This window comes from Sinocyclocheilus grahami, unplaced genomic scaffold, assembly GCF_001515645.1.
Source record: "Sinocyclocheilus grahami isolate Dianchi unplaced genomic scaffold, SAMN03320097.WGS_v1.1 scaffold255.1, whole genome shotgun sequence".
NCBI classification, from domain to species: Eukaryota; Metazoa; Chordata; class Actinopteri; order Cypriniformes; family Cyprinidae; genus Sinocyclocheilus; species Sinocyclocheilus grahami.
Genome location: NW_015505434.1, coordinates 1,960,294 through 1,978,996, shown reverse-complemented (window position 1 = coordinate 1,978,996; position 18,703 = coordinate 1,960,294). Strand labels below are relative to the sequence as shown.

Genomic DNA, 18,703 nt, shown 5'->3' with positions numbered 1-18,703 from the left:
AATGCCCATATATATATATATATATATATATATATATATGCATGTACATATATGCATGTACATGTACATTCAACCTAAAACCTGTCAATACATGTTATATTATATAAGTAACTATAAAAAATAGACAAATATCTATAAAAACATAAAAAATATAAAAACAAATAGGATACAAGTTGCACATGTAAATTATATATATTATATATATATTAGTTATGTTGGTCTAGCCTGATGCATGATAAACCAGTTTTTCATGTAGGGACTGTTAGGTAAATGTTTGAAATTCTAATAGCATAGCTGTGCTAACGTATATGGCAATAGTTCTGTAAAAAAGAATCTGTAAATATAGGGAATTTCTGCTGCCTTTGTATGATTGTCCATCCATATCTATAGCCTAATTTTCTCTCATCTGTCTATACTTTTCTGTAGAATTTCAGACCAAATCAATTCCAGGCAGCATCTGTTATTTTGATGAAAGCCCCACTCTCAGATGCTCTGGTATAAAAAAAGTGTCTGTTGGACTGAAATATAGAGGTTCCTCTTCAGGAACTCGAGCTGCATCAGAAAACGCTAGGGGAACGCCTTCTGTGACCACGCTCTGAATAACATGTGAAATCAGTCCAATAGCTGAGCGGGACGTTACGGGTGGGTGACGTCATGACCAGGAAGCTATAAAAGCACGTGCGGCGGAGCCAGCGTCAGCTTTCTGTCATTCAGCGAAGCGCTCTGTGTGTGTCAGTCATATTTATTGTTGTCTGTCAATTGTGAAAGTCTATAAGCTCCAGCTATGTCTAAGCTCATGCAAAGACAAAGCATTTCAAGGGCGAGAGCAAGCCACGTTGTAGGTTGTGTGTTCCTCCCTGCAAAAAGCCACGTTATATCACGAGTGGGGATGCACACAGCCTGTGCGTGGTTTGCTTGGGAGCGAAGCACAGTTGTTACTGCCTTGCTTTGCTCTCAGAGGGCTCTCTTTGAGGATGGAGCCTTCACTAGCGTTACTCGCGGTGCCGGCCCCGCTTTCGCCGAGGCGGAGCGGCGGCTGTGCTCGTGGGTTTCGCGTATGGATCTGTAATCACCAGATCCGGCTCTCGGGGTTTCGGAAGCCCGCGCTGCGGTCCTTCCCACCGGGGAGAGGGCGCGACGCTCCGCCTGTCTTTCTCCGAGGAGATTGATACGGAGGGCGTCAAAGAGCTCGGCAGTTGTACAAGCATCAGTTACACAAGCGTATTATGCCTGATATTATAATGAGCAGCGTTAATAGGGCGCGGAGCTCGCGCAGTCGGCTCTCGAGGGGCGGACTGTGCTTTTTTCAGCTGTTAAGTGCTCTGCTCTCGCTGGGCACGCTCAGAGGTTTGGGCCACTTCCTTGTGTGGTCCTAAATCAGATGCAGGTCGATATTTTGTAATGTGACCTCAGTCTGAACAGTCATATCACAATTCATGCGAACTTTACGCCACTTTAGATCAACATTCATCACAATTCTGCACTGATGGGAGTCACTTCAAAGATATACCAGTAGTTCTTTGACCATTCGGTTAATATGGAAGATCGCTTCTAAAGAAGTCAGTGGAGGGACAATGAGATGAAAGTATCATGGTGACATCTCTATGCATTATGGCTTGCAGTGTTAATGTAGCCATAGTGTCACGGATTGTGATGGATTGTTTATTAAATTGAAAAGGAAGAAAACACCGGCGCAAAACAAAACAGAATGGTGTAACAAAGCATATTAAAACAAGGACTGACAAAGAATTCAGAAAACAAAGGGCTATATACACAGGGGAAAACAAGAAGCAAAACAAGACAAATGCAGGGTAATAATCACAAGTATCCAAGGGAACAGATTTACAGGAAGAAGACACAGAAAGAGAGAGAATGCAAACTAAAAGTCCATGAATAATTTCATCATAATAGCCATAGATAGAACTCAACACAAAAACATTGAATACTCATGACAATCAACACATCAAAATAAGTGTACTTATTTACAGCACAACAAAGATTAAAATGTACTTTAAAGTAAGACTTAAACTCTCTTTAAGTAAAAACGAAACTCTCTGTAACACTTAACTAACATTTTTTGTTAATATTGTATTAAATGCAAGTAGTTTTAATATTGGAAGTAAACTACAAGTGCACATTCAAAATAATTAAGCACACTTCTTTTCACAGGAGCATAACTAAGAATTAACTAATGTTCATAAATTGAACCTTATGGTAAAGTGTTACCATAATGCATTAAGCTACATATAACACCATTGTATTCTCAGCTCCATTATCATGTGTACTGTGTAAAAATCTGAAAAAGTCTGCAGATTCTGTGTGGCCTACCATTGGTAACTTTACATTTAAACAAAGACATGCACTGAAGGACTTTTACATAAGCTATTTTTAGTTTTAGTTGTGTAAGGATTTTCAACGATGAAATCTTGGAGGACTAAGACTTTCCAGCAGAATAAAACACGTGTCTGTGTTTTCTAGTCTGTAAACAGTGATCTTTCCAATGGATGTTTTTACTGGTTGTTTGGACTTTTTTTCTCTTATTATTGTACATTGCAGTGATATATCAATCCTCACAGGCCAAAGAAGTGCTACCTGGATAATACACAGATTATTTATTTTCTTGCTTCCTCTGTAGTTAACAGCAACCCTGCTTCTGTTACAGTAATGTAGAGTACATTGTTTTTTCAAGTCATTATTTTCTCCCCTCAGTTCACTTTCTCTTTATTCTCTAGACATCTAGCTTTATGAATGTATTTACATTTCTGCAATTTTCTTCTAATCTTTGTTGTTTTGTCTTTACCCAGTAAAAAGAGAAAGGGGCATTAGAGAGCCTATTTGTGTTATTTTTACCACCCTCTTCCTTCACTCTCTCTTTCTCTCAGTGTCTCTCTGATTTTTTTTATTTATTTATTTAGCTATTTATTTTTCCTGGCAGTGGGAACAGCTCAAAGTGAAAAATTATGCAACGTACAGATTTTTCCCTTGCGGCCAGGTGTTGGCACATAATGGCCCATATAGGTGCCGTAATTAAGATCTGGTTGGGAGCAGAATATAATAAATTTTTGTCCACACTTTTTTTTTTTTACTGGAAACTAACAATTATTCCTAGAGACAACCTACTGTTTGTTTGTTTGTTTTTCTACTCACTCTCTTCCAGCCTCTCTCTTGTGTTTTTTGTCTTGTTTTTGCTTGTTACAGCTTGTTACAGCTGGCTTAGGAGCTGAACTGAGCTGATGTTTTGATTGGCTCTTCAGTTTTTAAGCGCATCACACAACTGCTGCAGTGTCTTAATTCTGTCCAAGTCATACTAATACGGGAAACGTACAGATTTCGCATTTGTACTGAAATGCATCACGGCCAGTGGGAGGTGGGACGCTAATTCACTGTAGCTTGTTAATAACCCCTGACCAAAAAAAGAGTGAATTAGTATTGATTATAATGACCCGGCTCCCTTCAGCTCAAACTGTTTGTGTCCGATGCATTAATGCCTCACTGCGTTTACCAAAAAGCCAGTTTAATTGAAACAAATACAACTGGCCCACGTACAGGCGCTCTGACTCTCTATACTGGCTCTTATACTCCCCTTACACACTCAATAAACATATAACGACCCATGCATCCATACACACAGTCATAAAAGAAAGAATAAGTGTGTGCACATCTCACGTGTATTTGTAATTACATGTATCGGTCTGCGGACTCTGCGCTCATCCTGAGTTCTGCCGTATCGACTGCATATTTATTGCAGCTGCTTCATTCTCCAGTTAATTGCTGCTGTTTGTGAACCTCTGAGAGACTCGCATGTGTATCTGGGGGTGGATGATTTTTGAGTGTGTTTAGACAAGTACTCGATCGTCTCTCATTATTCATCTCTGAATCTGAATTGGAGTTGTTTTCATTGCTGAGAACAAATCAAACGTGGCCTTGTCAAACTCTCTGTTGGATCTTCCCTCTCTCAGAGCACCTGGTAAACTCATTCACTGCCAGACAGATCAAACAGCTGTTTTAAACACAAAGCACACGTTCAACATGTGTACATTTTGTCTTACACTGTAAAACTTGATTAAAATCCGCTGACAGTATGCTCACCCTCATCCAAGATCTTTATAAGTTTGTTTCTTAATCGGAACAGGTTTGGAGAAATTCATTATATCTCTTGCTCACCAATGGATCCTCTGCAGTGAATGGGTGCCGTCAGAATGGAAGTCCAAACAGCTGATTAAAACATCACAATAATCTACAAGTAATCAACACGACTCCATCCATTAATGTCTTGTGAAGTAAAAAAACCTGCATATAAGAAACCAACATTGAGGTTTTTAACTTCAAACCATTGCTTCCTATTTAAATACAAGTCCTCTCTCCATAACATTGCTTTCTCTAGTGAGAAACTGCTTTCTCTGTTGTGTGTGTATATAACCCCAAAATGCTTTTCGTAAAAGTGGTTGTGTGAGGTGGTCCGCTGACTGTGCACATTAAGGTAATAGGCTGCTTTAAGCTTTAATTGCTCTGATGGTAGTAACATTTCTTATTATGGAATTTATGTATGGATTATTGTGCATGATTAATTTGTTCCATTTTTATTCTATATGTATGTATTAAAAATTGCTGGATTCAATTAATTAATTGCATTTAAACCTACATCTCCTATTTGTGTTAACCGCTATGCCACAGCTTCACCTATACATTTCTAATGCATAGCTGTGGTGAGCTCAGGTTCAGCACTCTCAGAAGAGTGTGTTCACTTATTGTAACAGGATGAGATACACTTAGAGGAGAGGATTATAGGAGCTATAGGGAAGCATTTTCTTTTTAATCTTGTATATAATTCTAGGACGGGGCGGGGGGGAGTGAAATCTGTCAAGCAATGGGAAATAGAAGGAAAGTGTGCATTAAAGGAGCTTTCTTTTTCCCTCTCTTCCTCTCATGAATGTAAGAAATCTTTTGAAATGTAGATGCAAGGACAGTTTACGTTTGCATGCCCCCTCCAGAGCCACAATGATAAAACAAGAAGTTGTTTTGCGTGTTCACTATGTGTGATCACAAGCATGTGCATGTGCATGTGCATTTTTTATGTGCCCTTTTTATTAAAGTGTGCCACATTTCCTCTGAGAGTCATTTTTGGTAAACTATCTACGAGAAAATGCAATGTAAAAAAAAACACCCTGCAAAAACAAGCAACATCCAATTATACTTTATCTGGATTGCTGATTGCTTGACTAGTGTGGTATGATTGCTGATTATGTGGGAAACTCATCACTTAGGCATTGTGCAGCCTCCATAAAGAGTCTGGAATGATGCGGGATGAGAGTCAATGGAAGATCCCCTTAAGCGGAGCAGGACAGCTAATTAAAATAAAAATGCAGGTCAGCTCCGCATAATGACTGTACATTACGTGCCTCATTTTATTTTTCTTCTTTTTGAATGTATATGTTTGGATGTGTTTGTGTTAGCAGTTTCTCCTTTCAGTTTCTTCTTGCGTGATCGTTGGTGCTTTAGGCTAATTACCAACTAAGGCTTGTTATGACAATTCAGCATACTGCACAGGCGGATTAACAATTCTGTGTGCAATGTGTTATGAGGAAATGCTCATGTTTTTGTTAGAAACGTCATCATAGCTTTCTGAGTACTTCAGAATCATAGCCTATCAGTAAGCGTGAAAGTTGCCGACATATTGAACTCTAGTTTCATTTACTGTTTTTCAATAAAAAGTAACAAAATAACCAAAAAGTTAAGCTGAATTACGTAAACTGAATGTGGTTATGTTGAAAAACAAGATGTACTGCAGCATATTTGTCTTTTGGAATTGCTTACAAAAACAATCAATCAGATTAAATCAGTCTGATGAATTATTTCCTGAAATGAATTCTTTAGAACAGTTACTGAATCAACATCTGTTTCACCAACTGAACATCAAGATTTTTTATTTTTTTTGTACAGTACATACATTACAGTAATACATACATTTTGGAGCATACAATATATTTAAATATATTAATATATTTAATGTAAATTGTCTTGTTCTCACCAAGGCTGCATTTATTTGATAAATAATAATGGTAATAATAATAATTATATATATATATATATATATATATATATATATATATATATTACAATATATACAGTGGGTATGGAAATATTCAGATCCCCTTAAATTTTTCACTCGTTGTTATATTGCAGCCATTTGCTAAAATACTTAGGACCATGTGATATTTCAGTTTTTCTTTTTTAATAAATCTGCAAAAATGTCAACAATTCTGTGTTTTTCTGTCAATATGGGGTGCTGTGTGTACATTAATGAGGAAAAAATATTAACTTAAATGATTTTAGCAAATGGCTGCAATATAACAAAGAGTGAAAAATTTAAGGGGGTCTGAATACTTTCCGTACCCACTGTATATACTACAATATAAAAGATTGGATTTCTACTGTAATGTCTTATGAAATGTTATTTATTCCTGTGATGCTAATTTTCAGCAGCCATTAGTCCAGTCTTCAGTGTCACATTATATTATAATATGTTGATTTGCTGCTCAAGAAACATTTCTGATTATTATGTTGATTAAAATGTTGAAAATAGTTTCATATTTTTAAGGAATCTTTGATACATTCTTTTTCAGGATTATTTGATGAATAGAATGTTCAAAAGAGCAGCATTCATTTAAAATAGACATTTTTTTGTAACATTATAAATGCCTTTACTGTCATTTTTAATCTATTTGAAGTTTCCTTAATGAATAAAAGTATTAAATAAAATAATAATTAAAAAAAATCATACTGACCCTACATTTTTGAACAGTAGTGCATTTCAGAATAAATTGCGACTGATTGTACAATTTGTCATTAAAGATTTAAGACTCTCTTCTATCCTTCACTGGGTCTGTTTTGAGTCATAATATCACTTTGTTTATCCAACCAAGATCAATCTCCTGCCCTTTCACCGGCTGACAACTCTAGCTAAGGTCAGGCAGTCACAGAATCAGGAAAAATATACTTTTTTGCCCTCTCCTTTCCTGTGTAAAGTTTCATTCTGAAATAAATCTCTACCTCTGTAAATAGCGTCATGATAAGGCTTCATCATTTATTAAGGTGCTGCCTGTTCTTTACAGTCATTCTCTTAAATTTTTCTGTCTCCTCCTCACGCACGTCGAAAGTAGTCAGATGTCACGAGCTGCATGGGCCGTCCTCTCTCAATAAAAGATGAGCTGCCTCATCTTGATTCAAGATTCAAGATTCAATGCGCAGCATCTCCCGCTGTGCTGAGTCAAGTCAGACAAACAACATGGGGGTCTCATCAAACACCGTTCCAATATATCTCCACACAGCAAATTTGCAGAGACATACTAGATGGAAGATAGACAGAATCACACATTTAGATAAAGCCCTTGTGGTTACAGAGAAAGACTGACAGAGCGAGAGAGATTGTGTCACAGGTGGTAACCTTAGCAAAAACCGATGTCTTATTCTCTTATTGTCTCTCCAAATCACTTTCGCTGATATCCCAGAGGACCTCAGGCAGTGCCGCCCAGTACTGCACATCACTGAATGCTGCTCTCTGCTGTTTACCGGCTGCCTAAATCCTTTCTCTCTCTCTCTGCAACTTGCTATACCTAAAAGCCTCCCGTTCCCTGTCCACCCCTTATATTTTCCCAGCTGTTTTAACATTGAGAGATTGACTACTTTGACAGGGGTGGTGATTACCGTGCAGACAGTCTCAGTAGGCTTCCAGAGTGAATATTTACCTGGGAGAAATTCAATCAGTCAGGCTAATGCCATTCACCCACTACTTTAATCTGCTCCAGGATTCAATTAGAGATCAGCTCCACCTACCTGTGGGCAGCACTTCAGTCACTGAGGTGAAACGGGGGAAAAAAGTAAAATGGTTTCTTGAAGTGTACAGTAATAGAAAGAAGCAACAAATAGTTTTTGTGATGTATATGATTGTTTGAGCATGTTTATGTGTACATGTGCACGTACAGTCATCTTAAGTGGAGAGGCTTTTAGGCTTCACTAATTGTACTAATTGTAAATGGTCTCAGATGCAGAACCTTAATGGATTTTCTTTGTATTATTCTTGGGTTCTTCCACCTGACTGAGCCATGATTGAGTGCATTATCTCCACATAGCATAAGCAGAGCTGGCTAATTACAATGGATGTTCAAGATTTTAAAACCAGTTGTGTTAAAAGATTTCCCTCAAATAGAAGCACAGTATCAAAGCTTAATTGCTTTTGCCAGCACATGTGTTATGATGTCCAAAGCTTTCTTTTTCAGCTGAAAAACCACATAAAGTAACTGCATCAATATGTGATTTAAGAATCAGAATACATAAATAAGAATAGAACAAATATTTAAAAAATACATTTTTAAAAATCAGAACAACATACAAATATCCTTACGTTCAACTAGAGATAGTTACGTGCAATAAGATATAAGAATTAAGAGTAAAAAGAAGATAAAAAATAACCTATTAGAAAAAGAAAGAATAATAGGAGAGGGTACATACGCATTGATGAACTGTGCTTTTATGTGAAACACATAAGCATATTAAAGCTTATTTTTAAGTAGCATATTGTAAAAGGACCCATTATAGAACCAGTGTATTTGGGACAATGTCTTTGTATGTGCTGTTTATCATCACTAGATGGCAGTAAAGTGACCTGTGGAGAAAAGCTTAGACCAAGGGTGGCCAGCGTCGGTTCTGGAGAGTTTTGCTCCAACCTGGATAAAAACTCACCTGCCTGTAGCTTTCTAGTAACCCTTAGACATTGATTAGCTTGTTCAGATGTGTTTGATTAGGGTTGCAGGACTATGGCTCTCCAGACAATATTGCATATGGAAAGCCTGGTTGCTTCAGAAAAACTTTTCACCAACACTAACTAATTGTTTATGCCTTTCAGGTCCGTCTCTGGTAGGCGTGGTGAGAAAAGACTGGGCATCTCAAACTAGTATTGCCCTCTCCTGGCAGGAAATTGAGCAGCCACATGCTGCCATCCTGGACTACGAGAGCAAGTATTATGAAAAGGTAATTTACCAGCTTCTTTATCAGATTATTAAATTACACTGCAAAGTACAGAATCCTTGTAAAGTCACATTTAGGTGTCTTTACACTGACTGCTGCTCAGAAGTGACTTAAATGCATTTACACAGCAATTGTAACTGTATAAATAAATAAATATGACAAATTATTATTAAAAAAATGTTTTAACTTGACCTGTAGCTATAGGATTTTCTTAGCAAATATTGATACAGTGTGTGTGTGTGTGAGTGTGTGTGAGAGAGAGATAAATATGACAAATTATTATTAAAAAAATGTTTTAACTTGACCTGTAGCTATAGGATTTTCTTAGCAAATGTTGATACAGTGTGTGTGTGTGTGAGTGTGTGTGAGAGAGAGAAAGTGTGTGTGTGTGTGTGCATGTTTATGTGGTTTATGAGGACACAAATTTGTATAATAACATGGGTATGACAGGTATTACAACGAGAAGGTGATTTATGAGGACATTTTCAGTGTTCCCGTAATTCAAAATGCTTATAAATAATTCAGAATGAGTTTTTTTGAAAATCTAAAAATGCAGAAAGTTCCCTGTAAGGGGTAGGTTTAGGGGTAGGGTTGGTGTAGGGCAATAGAATATACGGTTTGTACAGTATAAAAACCATTATGCCTATGGAGAGTCCCCATAAACCATAAAAACAAACCTGTGTGTGTGTGTGTGCGTGCGTGCGTGCGTGTATGTGTGTGTGTGTTTTGAAGTGGGTCAGAACTGGCATAATTTACTCAGACTTTTATGTGGCATTATGTCTTTATTTATCAGAATTTTGAGTATGCAAAGAGCAGCCTTAACTCAGCTGTGTAAAGATGCCTTAAGACTGAAAACATCAGTTACATAATGAACAGTATGCAAATGAAAAATCTTGTTTATCTTTATGTTTAGGAACAGGAACAGTTAAGCTACTCCTCTACACGTACAAAGTCTCCAAGCGTGATAGTGACAGGGCTAAAGCCCTCCACGGTTTACGTGTTCCATGTGCGCGCCCGTACCCTCGCTGGCTACAGCAGTTACAGCCCCAAGTTTGAGTTCGCCACAGGAGATGAGAGTAAGCGTTTCTCTAAAGATACCTAATTTCAATACCTGTTAGCCTAAAACACTGTAGTTATGTCCAATTTTCTGAGACGGTGGTCATATCATGTCAGCTATGTGAGTGGAGTTTTAAGCAAATGCTAGAAGAGAACATTTTATGTTTATTGTGAATGACCTCAAGTGCTGTGTGATTCCAGTTCTGCTTTTTGTGCAGATCTTAGTGCACCGTATGTATTTAAATACATACCAACCTGTCTCCTGGCATTAAGTCTATTTCTGAGTCTGATGGGAGCCCCACTGACCAACCGAACATGAACTTGAAAGTGACTTCATTGTTTTGTGCTTCTTTCTCTTTCTTTCTCTCTCTTTCTCTTTCACGTGCACACACACATACTCTTTCACTATGTCAGACTATGAGGAGGCAGCTGATCAGGGCCAGGTGTTGGTGATTGTTACAGCCACAGTGGGGGGCTTTTCTCTCCTCATCATTCTCACCCTCTTCCTTCTCATCACTGGCAGGTAATGAGGGCACAAATAATGAGGGGGTAGGTAAATACACTCCAGGATAGATGGACAGATGTTGTGTTCATATGTGTTTGCTATCTATCTATCTATCTATCTATCTATCTATCTATCTATCTATCTATATGTCTGTCTGTCTGTCTGTCTGTCTGTCTATCGGTCTGTCTGTCTGTGGATGTCATGGATATGTCTTTACTTTCATTCACTCATTTACCCTTAATTTAGCTCCTTGCTTATCCAGCCATCTCCTAATAGGCCTGTTGGCCATGGAGCACCTTCCTATTTTCCGATTGGCTGAGCCATGTCGCTGCCTAATTAGTCGGAATGCTGCAGCCTCCCAGCAGCGGCTGTGTCTGCTGCCATGAAATGGCCTGCTGTGAGACTGACAGCAAGCTTAAACATGCCACACAGTCCTGTGATTCGCAATATCAGCAAGTGCAATGCGCTGTGTGAAACCTCACTCAGCCAGCCCTGTGCCATCACATCCTAGCACAACTTCAGGGGCTGATGGCACCGTGTTCAGCTGCTTGTGCAGATTTGCTGGGAGGCTGTTGCGAGCAGCTCTCAAATAAATCAAGAGCTCTTGGTGACAGACAGAATCAGTGTCTTCATTTATCGACAAAAGAAATTAAATCACAAATGAACGCTCTTGAGGTTCTCCCTGGAGAAGCATTATTTTAATTTCAACATTTGAGTGGCTGTTCAGCCATATGTCTTGAGTCTTTCTCGTTGCCGATCATGACTGGCCCGTTCAGCACCACGGTCAGGGACACTGGCTTCAGAACCACGGACAGTGCTGAAGTCTCTAAATTTGTTATATATGTATAGTACATCAACATAACCATTGATCAATTACATTTTTCTTTGTTTGAACAGGTGTCAGTGGTACATAAAATCTAAGATAAAGTCAGAAGACAAAAAAAGAACACAGTATCAAAATGGACATGGTATGAGACCTTAATTACGCACTCACTTACATACGCACATATTGTATAATTGTATTTTAAACTTATTCAGGGAAAAAAAAAACAGATTTCAACCTTTGACATGTTTTTATAGTGCCATTCCCAGGATTAAAGACTTACATTGACCCGGACACTTACGAGGACCCCTCACAGGCCGTTCATGAGTTTGCTAAGGAAATCGATCCATCTCGTATCCTAATCGAAAGAGTCATCGGAGCAGGTCAGAGCTCGTTTTACAGCTCACTTCAGTCTGATACTCAGCAGCCCATAATCTACTCCTGCTATTTCTTCAGCAAGATATAAAATGAAAGTGTGTCATGAATTAAAAATAAACTGGTTAGAAGATACATTTCTTCAAAAACTAAAAAAAAAACTAAAACTTCTTTAGATTTGCTCATTTATCTTTCTCTCTGTCCATTAGTATCTACATCTAGGCTTCGGTTTCTTTTATGTATCTAATTAAAATATATTTCAGAGCATTTTCACAGTTAAGCTCTTAAATGCCTCTCTGAAAAATCACTTTGTTATTCTCAGAAGACAAAATGATTAGAATCTAATCTTCAGTGAGATAAGTAGGAAATAATTCAATGAGAAATAATTTCCACAAGGAGAATCCTTGTAAAGAGTTTTGTCAACTTGTGTCTTTGATATAGTTTGACTGCCACCTAGTGTTTAGTATACAGTATACAAGTGCAAGCAGTAACCCTAAATGCTATGACAGTGAATAAATGTATTCTGCAGGTGAGTTTGGGGAGGTGTGCAGTGGCCGGCTCCGTATCCCGGGAAAGAAAGAAATTCCTGTAGCTATAAAGACTCTGAAGGGGGGATACACTGAACGTCAGAGACGGGACTTCCTACGAGAGGCGAGCATCATGGGACAGTTTGATAATCCTAACATCATCAGACTGGAGGGTGTGGTTACAAAGAGTAAGAAACATTTTGCCTTCTTTTGCATTCTGAAGTTTCAAACAGCTATTTTGAAAGAAGTCTCTTATGCTCACCAAGACTGCATTTCTTTGATCAAAATACAATAAAACAGTGTAAAACTTTTCTTATTATTGTCATTGTTAAAAACAGTTGTGCTGCTTCATAGTTTTGTGGAAACTGTGATGCATTTTTTTCAGGATTCTTTGATGAATAGAAAGTTAAAAAGAACAGCATTTATTTGAATATACAGGTGCATCTCAATAAATTAGAATGTAATTAGAATTAGAATGTAGTAATTCAACTCAAATTGTGAAACTCTTGTATTAAATAAATTAAATGCACACCTCAATAAACTCTTATTTTGCTGCTTATTAATTAAGGTACTTGTTAGGTTTAGTTTATTGGGCAGGATCAAGGATGTAGAATATGGCCATGAAGAATATGAGCTTTAAATGTGCTAATAAACAGCCAATATGTTAATAATAGGCATGCTAATAAGCAACTAGTGAGAATTGGTCCCTATACTAAGTGTTACCATTACTTTTTTTAAATTATATATGTAAGTCTTTTATTCTCACCAAGGCTAACTTTTGTAACATTATAAATGTCCTTACTGTCACTTTTGATAAATTTAATGCATCCTTGCTGAATAAAAGTTCTTTCAAAAAGAAAAATTTCTTAGTCCAAACCTTTGAATAGTAGTGTAATACCCCTCAGTAATGAGTTTAATGCAACTTCAGCAAAATCACTCTGTCTGAATAGCATGGCAGACAAAAAAATAAATGCATAAAACAGATAAGAAATTTGTGAAGTTTTGATTGTTCATTGAGGATACAAATTGTTTGGATGAAACTGTTACATAATAACTCTATCAGCCAAAAGCTGCTTTCTTTCTGTAAGAAACAAACATGTTTCTCTGCCAAATTTGATACACTCACAGACAATCACTGATTTCACGCTACAAATCAAACTGTCTTCAATCTCAAAAAAAAAAAAAACCTGTGTCAGTGCGTGATTCTGGTGTTATCTCATGTTTTTCATCTATTCTACCAGTCAATATCATGCTACTAGAGATTAACTAATATTTCAGGCTGTTTGGAGTAGTTAAGATAAAATAGCAGACACACTACAAAGAAAAAAATGTTAATGTAATGTAACTTTTATGTTTGATTTGTAGTCATGCAAAGCCAGAGATGAGTAATGTGGCAATGTCTGTCCCATTTCCCTCTGTTTCTTTCTATATAACTTAGTCCATTACTTACAGGTGTCCTGTTTTCCTCTTTATAGGTCGGCCTGTGATGATAGTGGTGGAATACATGGAGAATGGCTCCTTGGACTCTTTTCTGAGGGTACAAGAACTCAATTCATCATTAATATGGCACACCACACCTGGCATTCCTCATAAACAGCACCTGTCTAGAAAGAGCATTTTGTAATTTGCCAACTGATCGATAGTTGATATGAAATGCTTTTTGGAAAGTTGACGTCCTGCGGTCTGACGGTCTAAAATTGTCTAATGGTTCTCAATCAGGGGGCCATTTGGGGGCCGCAGCAAACAAAACAAGCAATAAAATAATCAAAAAATACTAAAATCAAGATACTTCTTATTTTATTTCTCCCCTTCTTTCTTTAAAGAACCAGGTTTCCCAGCTGGAAATGTCATTTAAATGGGTAACATCTTATAACTCCATGAGCATTTTTATAATGAACGTGCATGTTTGTTTGCCAGGCTAATTACGCCAAGCTCTAAAATATTTTATCCAGTAGAAATGGTGAGTAAAACATATTTTTAAAAATCCTTATCCAGTAAATAACAAACTGGAAAATTCAAGATGTCTTTGAATAGTGTTCAAAGTCGTTGGACTCAAACTCATTTGTTGACTAAACTGTTCTGTTTTAGATTGACTAAAAGAAACCGGCTAATACAAGTCATTTGTTCAGGAACTGGACTGCATTGGTTACTGAATGTTGTAGATTCAGTAACAATGTAGTGTAGCGTTGAATAGTAGTGCAGGAAAAAGATGAAAATATTTAATTATGTTGTTTCATCCACATTTCACCACAAGAGCACCTTCAAGAACCATAAAAAGAACTGTGCATCAAAAAAAAAATGGAACCAGAAATTATTTAATTAAATTGTTTGTTTGTTCATTCATTCAATCATTAATTCTTGGTTACACATACAGTCATGATCTGAATTTCATTGAGAATAATTGTAATTTCATTGATTTAAAGGAACTACTCAAGGATAAAAGGATGAAAAAATAAAACCTCCATAGCACCTACTATAAAGTATTCATCAACTACTATACAAACACAAGCTTTAATGTTCTTTTTTGTTGATGATGTCTGGTCTGGTTTAAAGGTTTTTTTTTGTATTGTTCATTGTGATAAACCTCTCCATCTCGTCTTTTCCATCTTCTTCTTGCCACTCCTCCTCTTCTCTTCTCTCTTCTCTCTTCTTTTGTAGAAGCATGACGGACACTTCACCGTGATCCAGCTGGTTGGTATGCTGCGTGGCATTGCCTCAGGTATGATGTACCTGTCCGACATCGGCTATGTCCACCGGGACCTGGCAGCCCGAAATATTCTAGTGGATGACAACCTGGTGTGTAAGGTGTCGGACTTCGGTCTGTCCAGGGTGCTGGAGGACGACCCGGAGGCAGCTTACACCACCACAGTAAGCCACATACACCCACTTCTATATTGGTTCATTTAAATTCAGGGCTGTTCAGAGTTAATAACAATCTGTGCTCCTTAGACAGCCAAAGCTGATCCCGAATCTCTGGAGCTTAGCACTACTCTGCTCGTTGTGTGTTACTGAATGGGACTGAGTTTATCTAAACAGTATAACACGAGATTAAGGGCTTACTCTGAGGAGTGATTGAGTAATTAGATTTATAATAAGATGCTAAATGTGTCTGAATACATCTGAACTTTTTGATACAAGGGTCGGAGTGTGTCATTCATTCTAAGAAAAGCTTTATTATGACTCATTGTTACATAACAAGCAATCAACATCTCCTTTGATTGCCTAGGAAACACAAAGTGATGCTGCTTGCTATTATAATAATATAAAAAGATTTTGTTTTGTCAGGGGGGTAAAATCCCCATCCGCTGGACAGCTCCAGAGGCAATTGCCTACAGAAAGTTTTCCTCAGCCAGTGATGCTTGGAGCTACGGTATTGTCATGTGGGAGGTGATGTCATATGGAGAGAGGCCCTACTGGGAGATGTCCAACCAAGACGTGAGTCACTTGGTCTATTCTAATTCTACTAAATTATGAACAATGGAGTCTTCCAAGGCATTTTTTTTCTGGCCAAAATGTATGTTGTAAACAGCATGCCTTGAAGAAATATATTTTTCAAATAAAAAAAAACTTAAAATGCTATATTACGAATATGATATATGTATGTATATATGATATACTGTATGTGTGTGTGTGTGTGTGTGTGTGTGTGTGTATCCCAGAATGATATATGAGTTGTTGAATTTCTGTGAATTTATAATTCAGCAAATAACTATGGAAGCTTGTTTCTTGATTGATTGAAAGAAAGAAAGAAAAAGTTTACATCTCACAAAAGTTGATAAAATACAATTCAATATAAATGTACTTTTTGTCCCATGGCAGAAACAAGCTTCCATAAATTACACTTTTAATTCCAATGTGAAAATCAACTTCCCTTGGCATGTGGCCTAATCTAATTCAAATTCAAGAACATATTCTGTTAAATTATAACATTTCGAACTCCTTGTTATAAAGGTGTCCTTGTTATTCCTTTAGTTTATTAATTACTGTCCTCACTAATTAGTTGTCTGCAGTTTTTCATTGGCTGAAGTGTTTCATTAGCAGTGTTTCACTGAAGTATTTTATATTTTCTGATGGCACACCTAAAATTGCATTTGCAAACATTAGTAAAATGGTCTTGTGGAATTTGGATCTCAATAGATTTCTGTGTGTCTTCCTGCAGGTAATTCTGTCTATTGAGGAGGGCTACAGGCTCCCTGCGCCTATGGGCTGCCCTGTGGCCCTGCATCAGCTCATGCTTCTCTGCTGGCAGAAGGAACGCAGTCGCCGACCACAGTTTAACGACATTGTCAGCTTCCTCGATAAGCTGATCTGCAATCCCAGCAGCCTGCTCACACTGGTGGAAGATGTAAATAGGTAGGATGATCACAACAACATTTTAAAATCAACATTTTAATTGCTTACTTAATTGCTTACTAGAATCAAAATGAGTGCCAATGTTGAAATGATCATTTTAAACTGAAATTGTTAGTGTTTACTGACAGATAACTCTGATTACACTGAACTGTTGGCTCTTGCCTTGTGGGAAACGTGTGCCAAACTGTTGTTGTTTCACATACAGTATGTGTTGTGTATTTAAACAGCTTCCCAGAATCCCCTGATGATATGCCAGACTACCCTCTCTTCATATCTATCGGTGATTGGTTGGATTCGATCAAAATGAGTCAATACAAGAACAACTTCATAGCAGCAGGATACACAACCCTGGATTCCATATCCACCATGAGTATTGAGTGAGTGGAGTCAAAACTACTGCATGACGTTCTGCTCACTGCTTTTTTTTACGCTCCATTTAGGTTCTAGGTGTTGTTTTGCATGCAAAAATGATCATGATCACTCTCTTTAGTGGGTTTAGTTCAGTGCTATTCACATCATGGTGTATGATTGCTAAAATAAATAAATAAAAATAAATAAATAAATGTTTTTTTTTATTGAACATAGATGGAGAAACACATTTTGTAGGAAAATAAATCGTTTTGTTCAAAAATCATATAAAATGAATTAGAGGCCTTTTACCCTACACTCTGAACACTCAGTATAATAAAAGATAAATGTGACCCTGAACTACAAAACCAGTCTTAAGTGTCAATTTTTCGAAAATTGAGATGTATACATCATATGAAAGCTGAATAAATAAGCTTTCCATTGATGTATTTGTTAGGATAGGGCAATATTTGGTCGAGATACAACTATTTGAATATCTGGAATCTGAGGGTGCAAAAAAAAAAATCAAAATATTGAGAAAATCGCCTTTAAAGTTGTCCAAATGAAGTTCTTAGCAATGCATATTACTAATCAAAAATTCCGTTTTAATATATTTATATTAGGAAATTTACAAAATATGTTCATGGAACATAATCTTTACTTAACGCCCTAATGATTTTTGGCATAAAAGAGAAATCTATTATTTTGACCCATACAATGTATTTTTGGCTATTGCTACAAATATACCTCAGCGACTTAAGACTGGTTTTGTGGTCCAGGGTCACAAATATGATATGTTATTATAGCATATGATTAATATCATATTTTTGGTGATTATGTCTAAGGTTTACACCCAACCTAATAAATTATATTAACCATCTGAACCTAACCATGTCATGTCAACAAATGGAAAATTCAGCTAGCTATTTATTATCATGTCAGTTATTGTGCTTTTGGCCTTTATATAAAAGGCAATTCAAACTTTGTTTCCTCACAATTCTGCCTTTTTTCTCACAATTGTGAGCTTACATTACGCAATTCTTCATGCAAAAAGTCTGATTTTTTTTTTCAATTGTGGAAACAGGCTTTCAGAAATATTAGATCAAATTAGCACAGAACCAACTTTGTGTCGCTGCCCATGATTTTGTTGAGTATTAGCCAAATTTCCACTGCAAAGGTGCTGTAGTGAGTTTTCTGCCATCTAGTGGTTAAGAGGAGCATAACAACCAAATACGCCTTTTACCCTAGTTCATCTTTAGCCCCGTTAAAAAATAAATACATTTAAAAATAAATAAATAAATAACCCTTTGTTGGTTTTTCAGGCAGTGAATTACTCTTATCCTGTAATTCTATTCATATTCATTTTATACTCATCATGACCTTGCCAATTAATTGCGTCAGTTTCAGAAGTCTCATGCTGTTGTTTTCTCAACAGTGATGTAAGAAGAATCGGAGTGTCTCTGATTGGCCACCAGAGGAGGATAGTGAGCAGCATACAAGCACTACGACTGCAGTTCCTCCACGTTCAACAGAGTGGCTTCCATGTATGAAAATCCACATATACACATACACATACTTTTCATACAAATGCTTTTCCCAGCATCGCTAGACCCCCCCAAAACACACGCACACAGCCTGCAGGTCTGGACTGACTGTCTGTCAATGAGAAGTGCTCCACAGCCTCTGTTTCTA

The 18,703-nt window shown here is 37.1% G+C and overlaps 1 protein-coding gene across 1 annotated transcript in view; it reads left to right on the top strand.

Annotated features, from left to right (window-relative positions):
* Nucleotides 1-18,703, top strand: part of epha6 (eph receptor A6) — a 92,992-nt gene that overhangs the window by 73,042 nt on the left and 1,247 nt on the right. Inside the window, exons 4-15 of the mRNA XM_016290171.1 lie at nucleotides 8,903-9,027; nucleotides 9,938-10,100; nucleotides 10,495-10,603; nucleotides 11,483-11,553; nucleotides 11,666-11,791; nucleotides 12,313-12,498; nucleotides 13,786-13,847; nucleotides 14,969-15,178; nucleotides 15,596-15,745; nucleotides 16,470-16,663; nucleotides 16,891-17,040; nucleotides 18,447-18,555. Of these exons, the coding sequence (XP_016145657.1) occupies nucleotides 8,903-9,027; nucleotides 9,938-10,100; nucleotides 10,495-10,603; nucleotides 11,483-11,553; nucleotides 11,666-11,791; nucleotides 12,313-12,498; nucleotides 13,786-13,847; nucleotides 14,969-15,178; nucleotides 15,596-15,745; nucleotides 16,470-16,663; nucleotides 16,891-17,040; nucleotides 18,447-18,555 (1,655 nt within the window). The remainder of the gene's footprint in view (nucleotides 1-8,902; nucleotides 9,028-9,937; nucleotides 10,101-10,494; nucleotides 10,604-11,482; nucleotides 11,554-11,665; nucleotides 11,792-12,312; nucleotides 12,499-13,785; nucleotides 13,848-14,968; nucleotides 15,179-15,595; nucleotides 15,746-16,469; nucleotides 16,664-16,890; nucleotides 17,041-18,446; nucleotides 18,556-18,703) is intronic.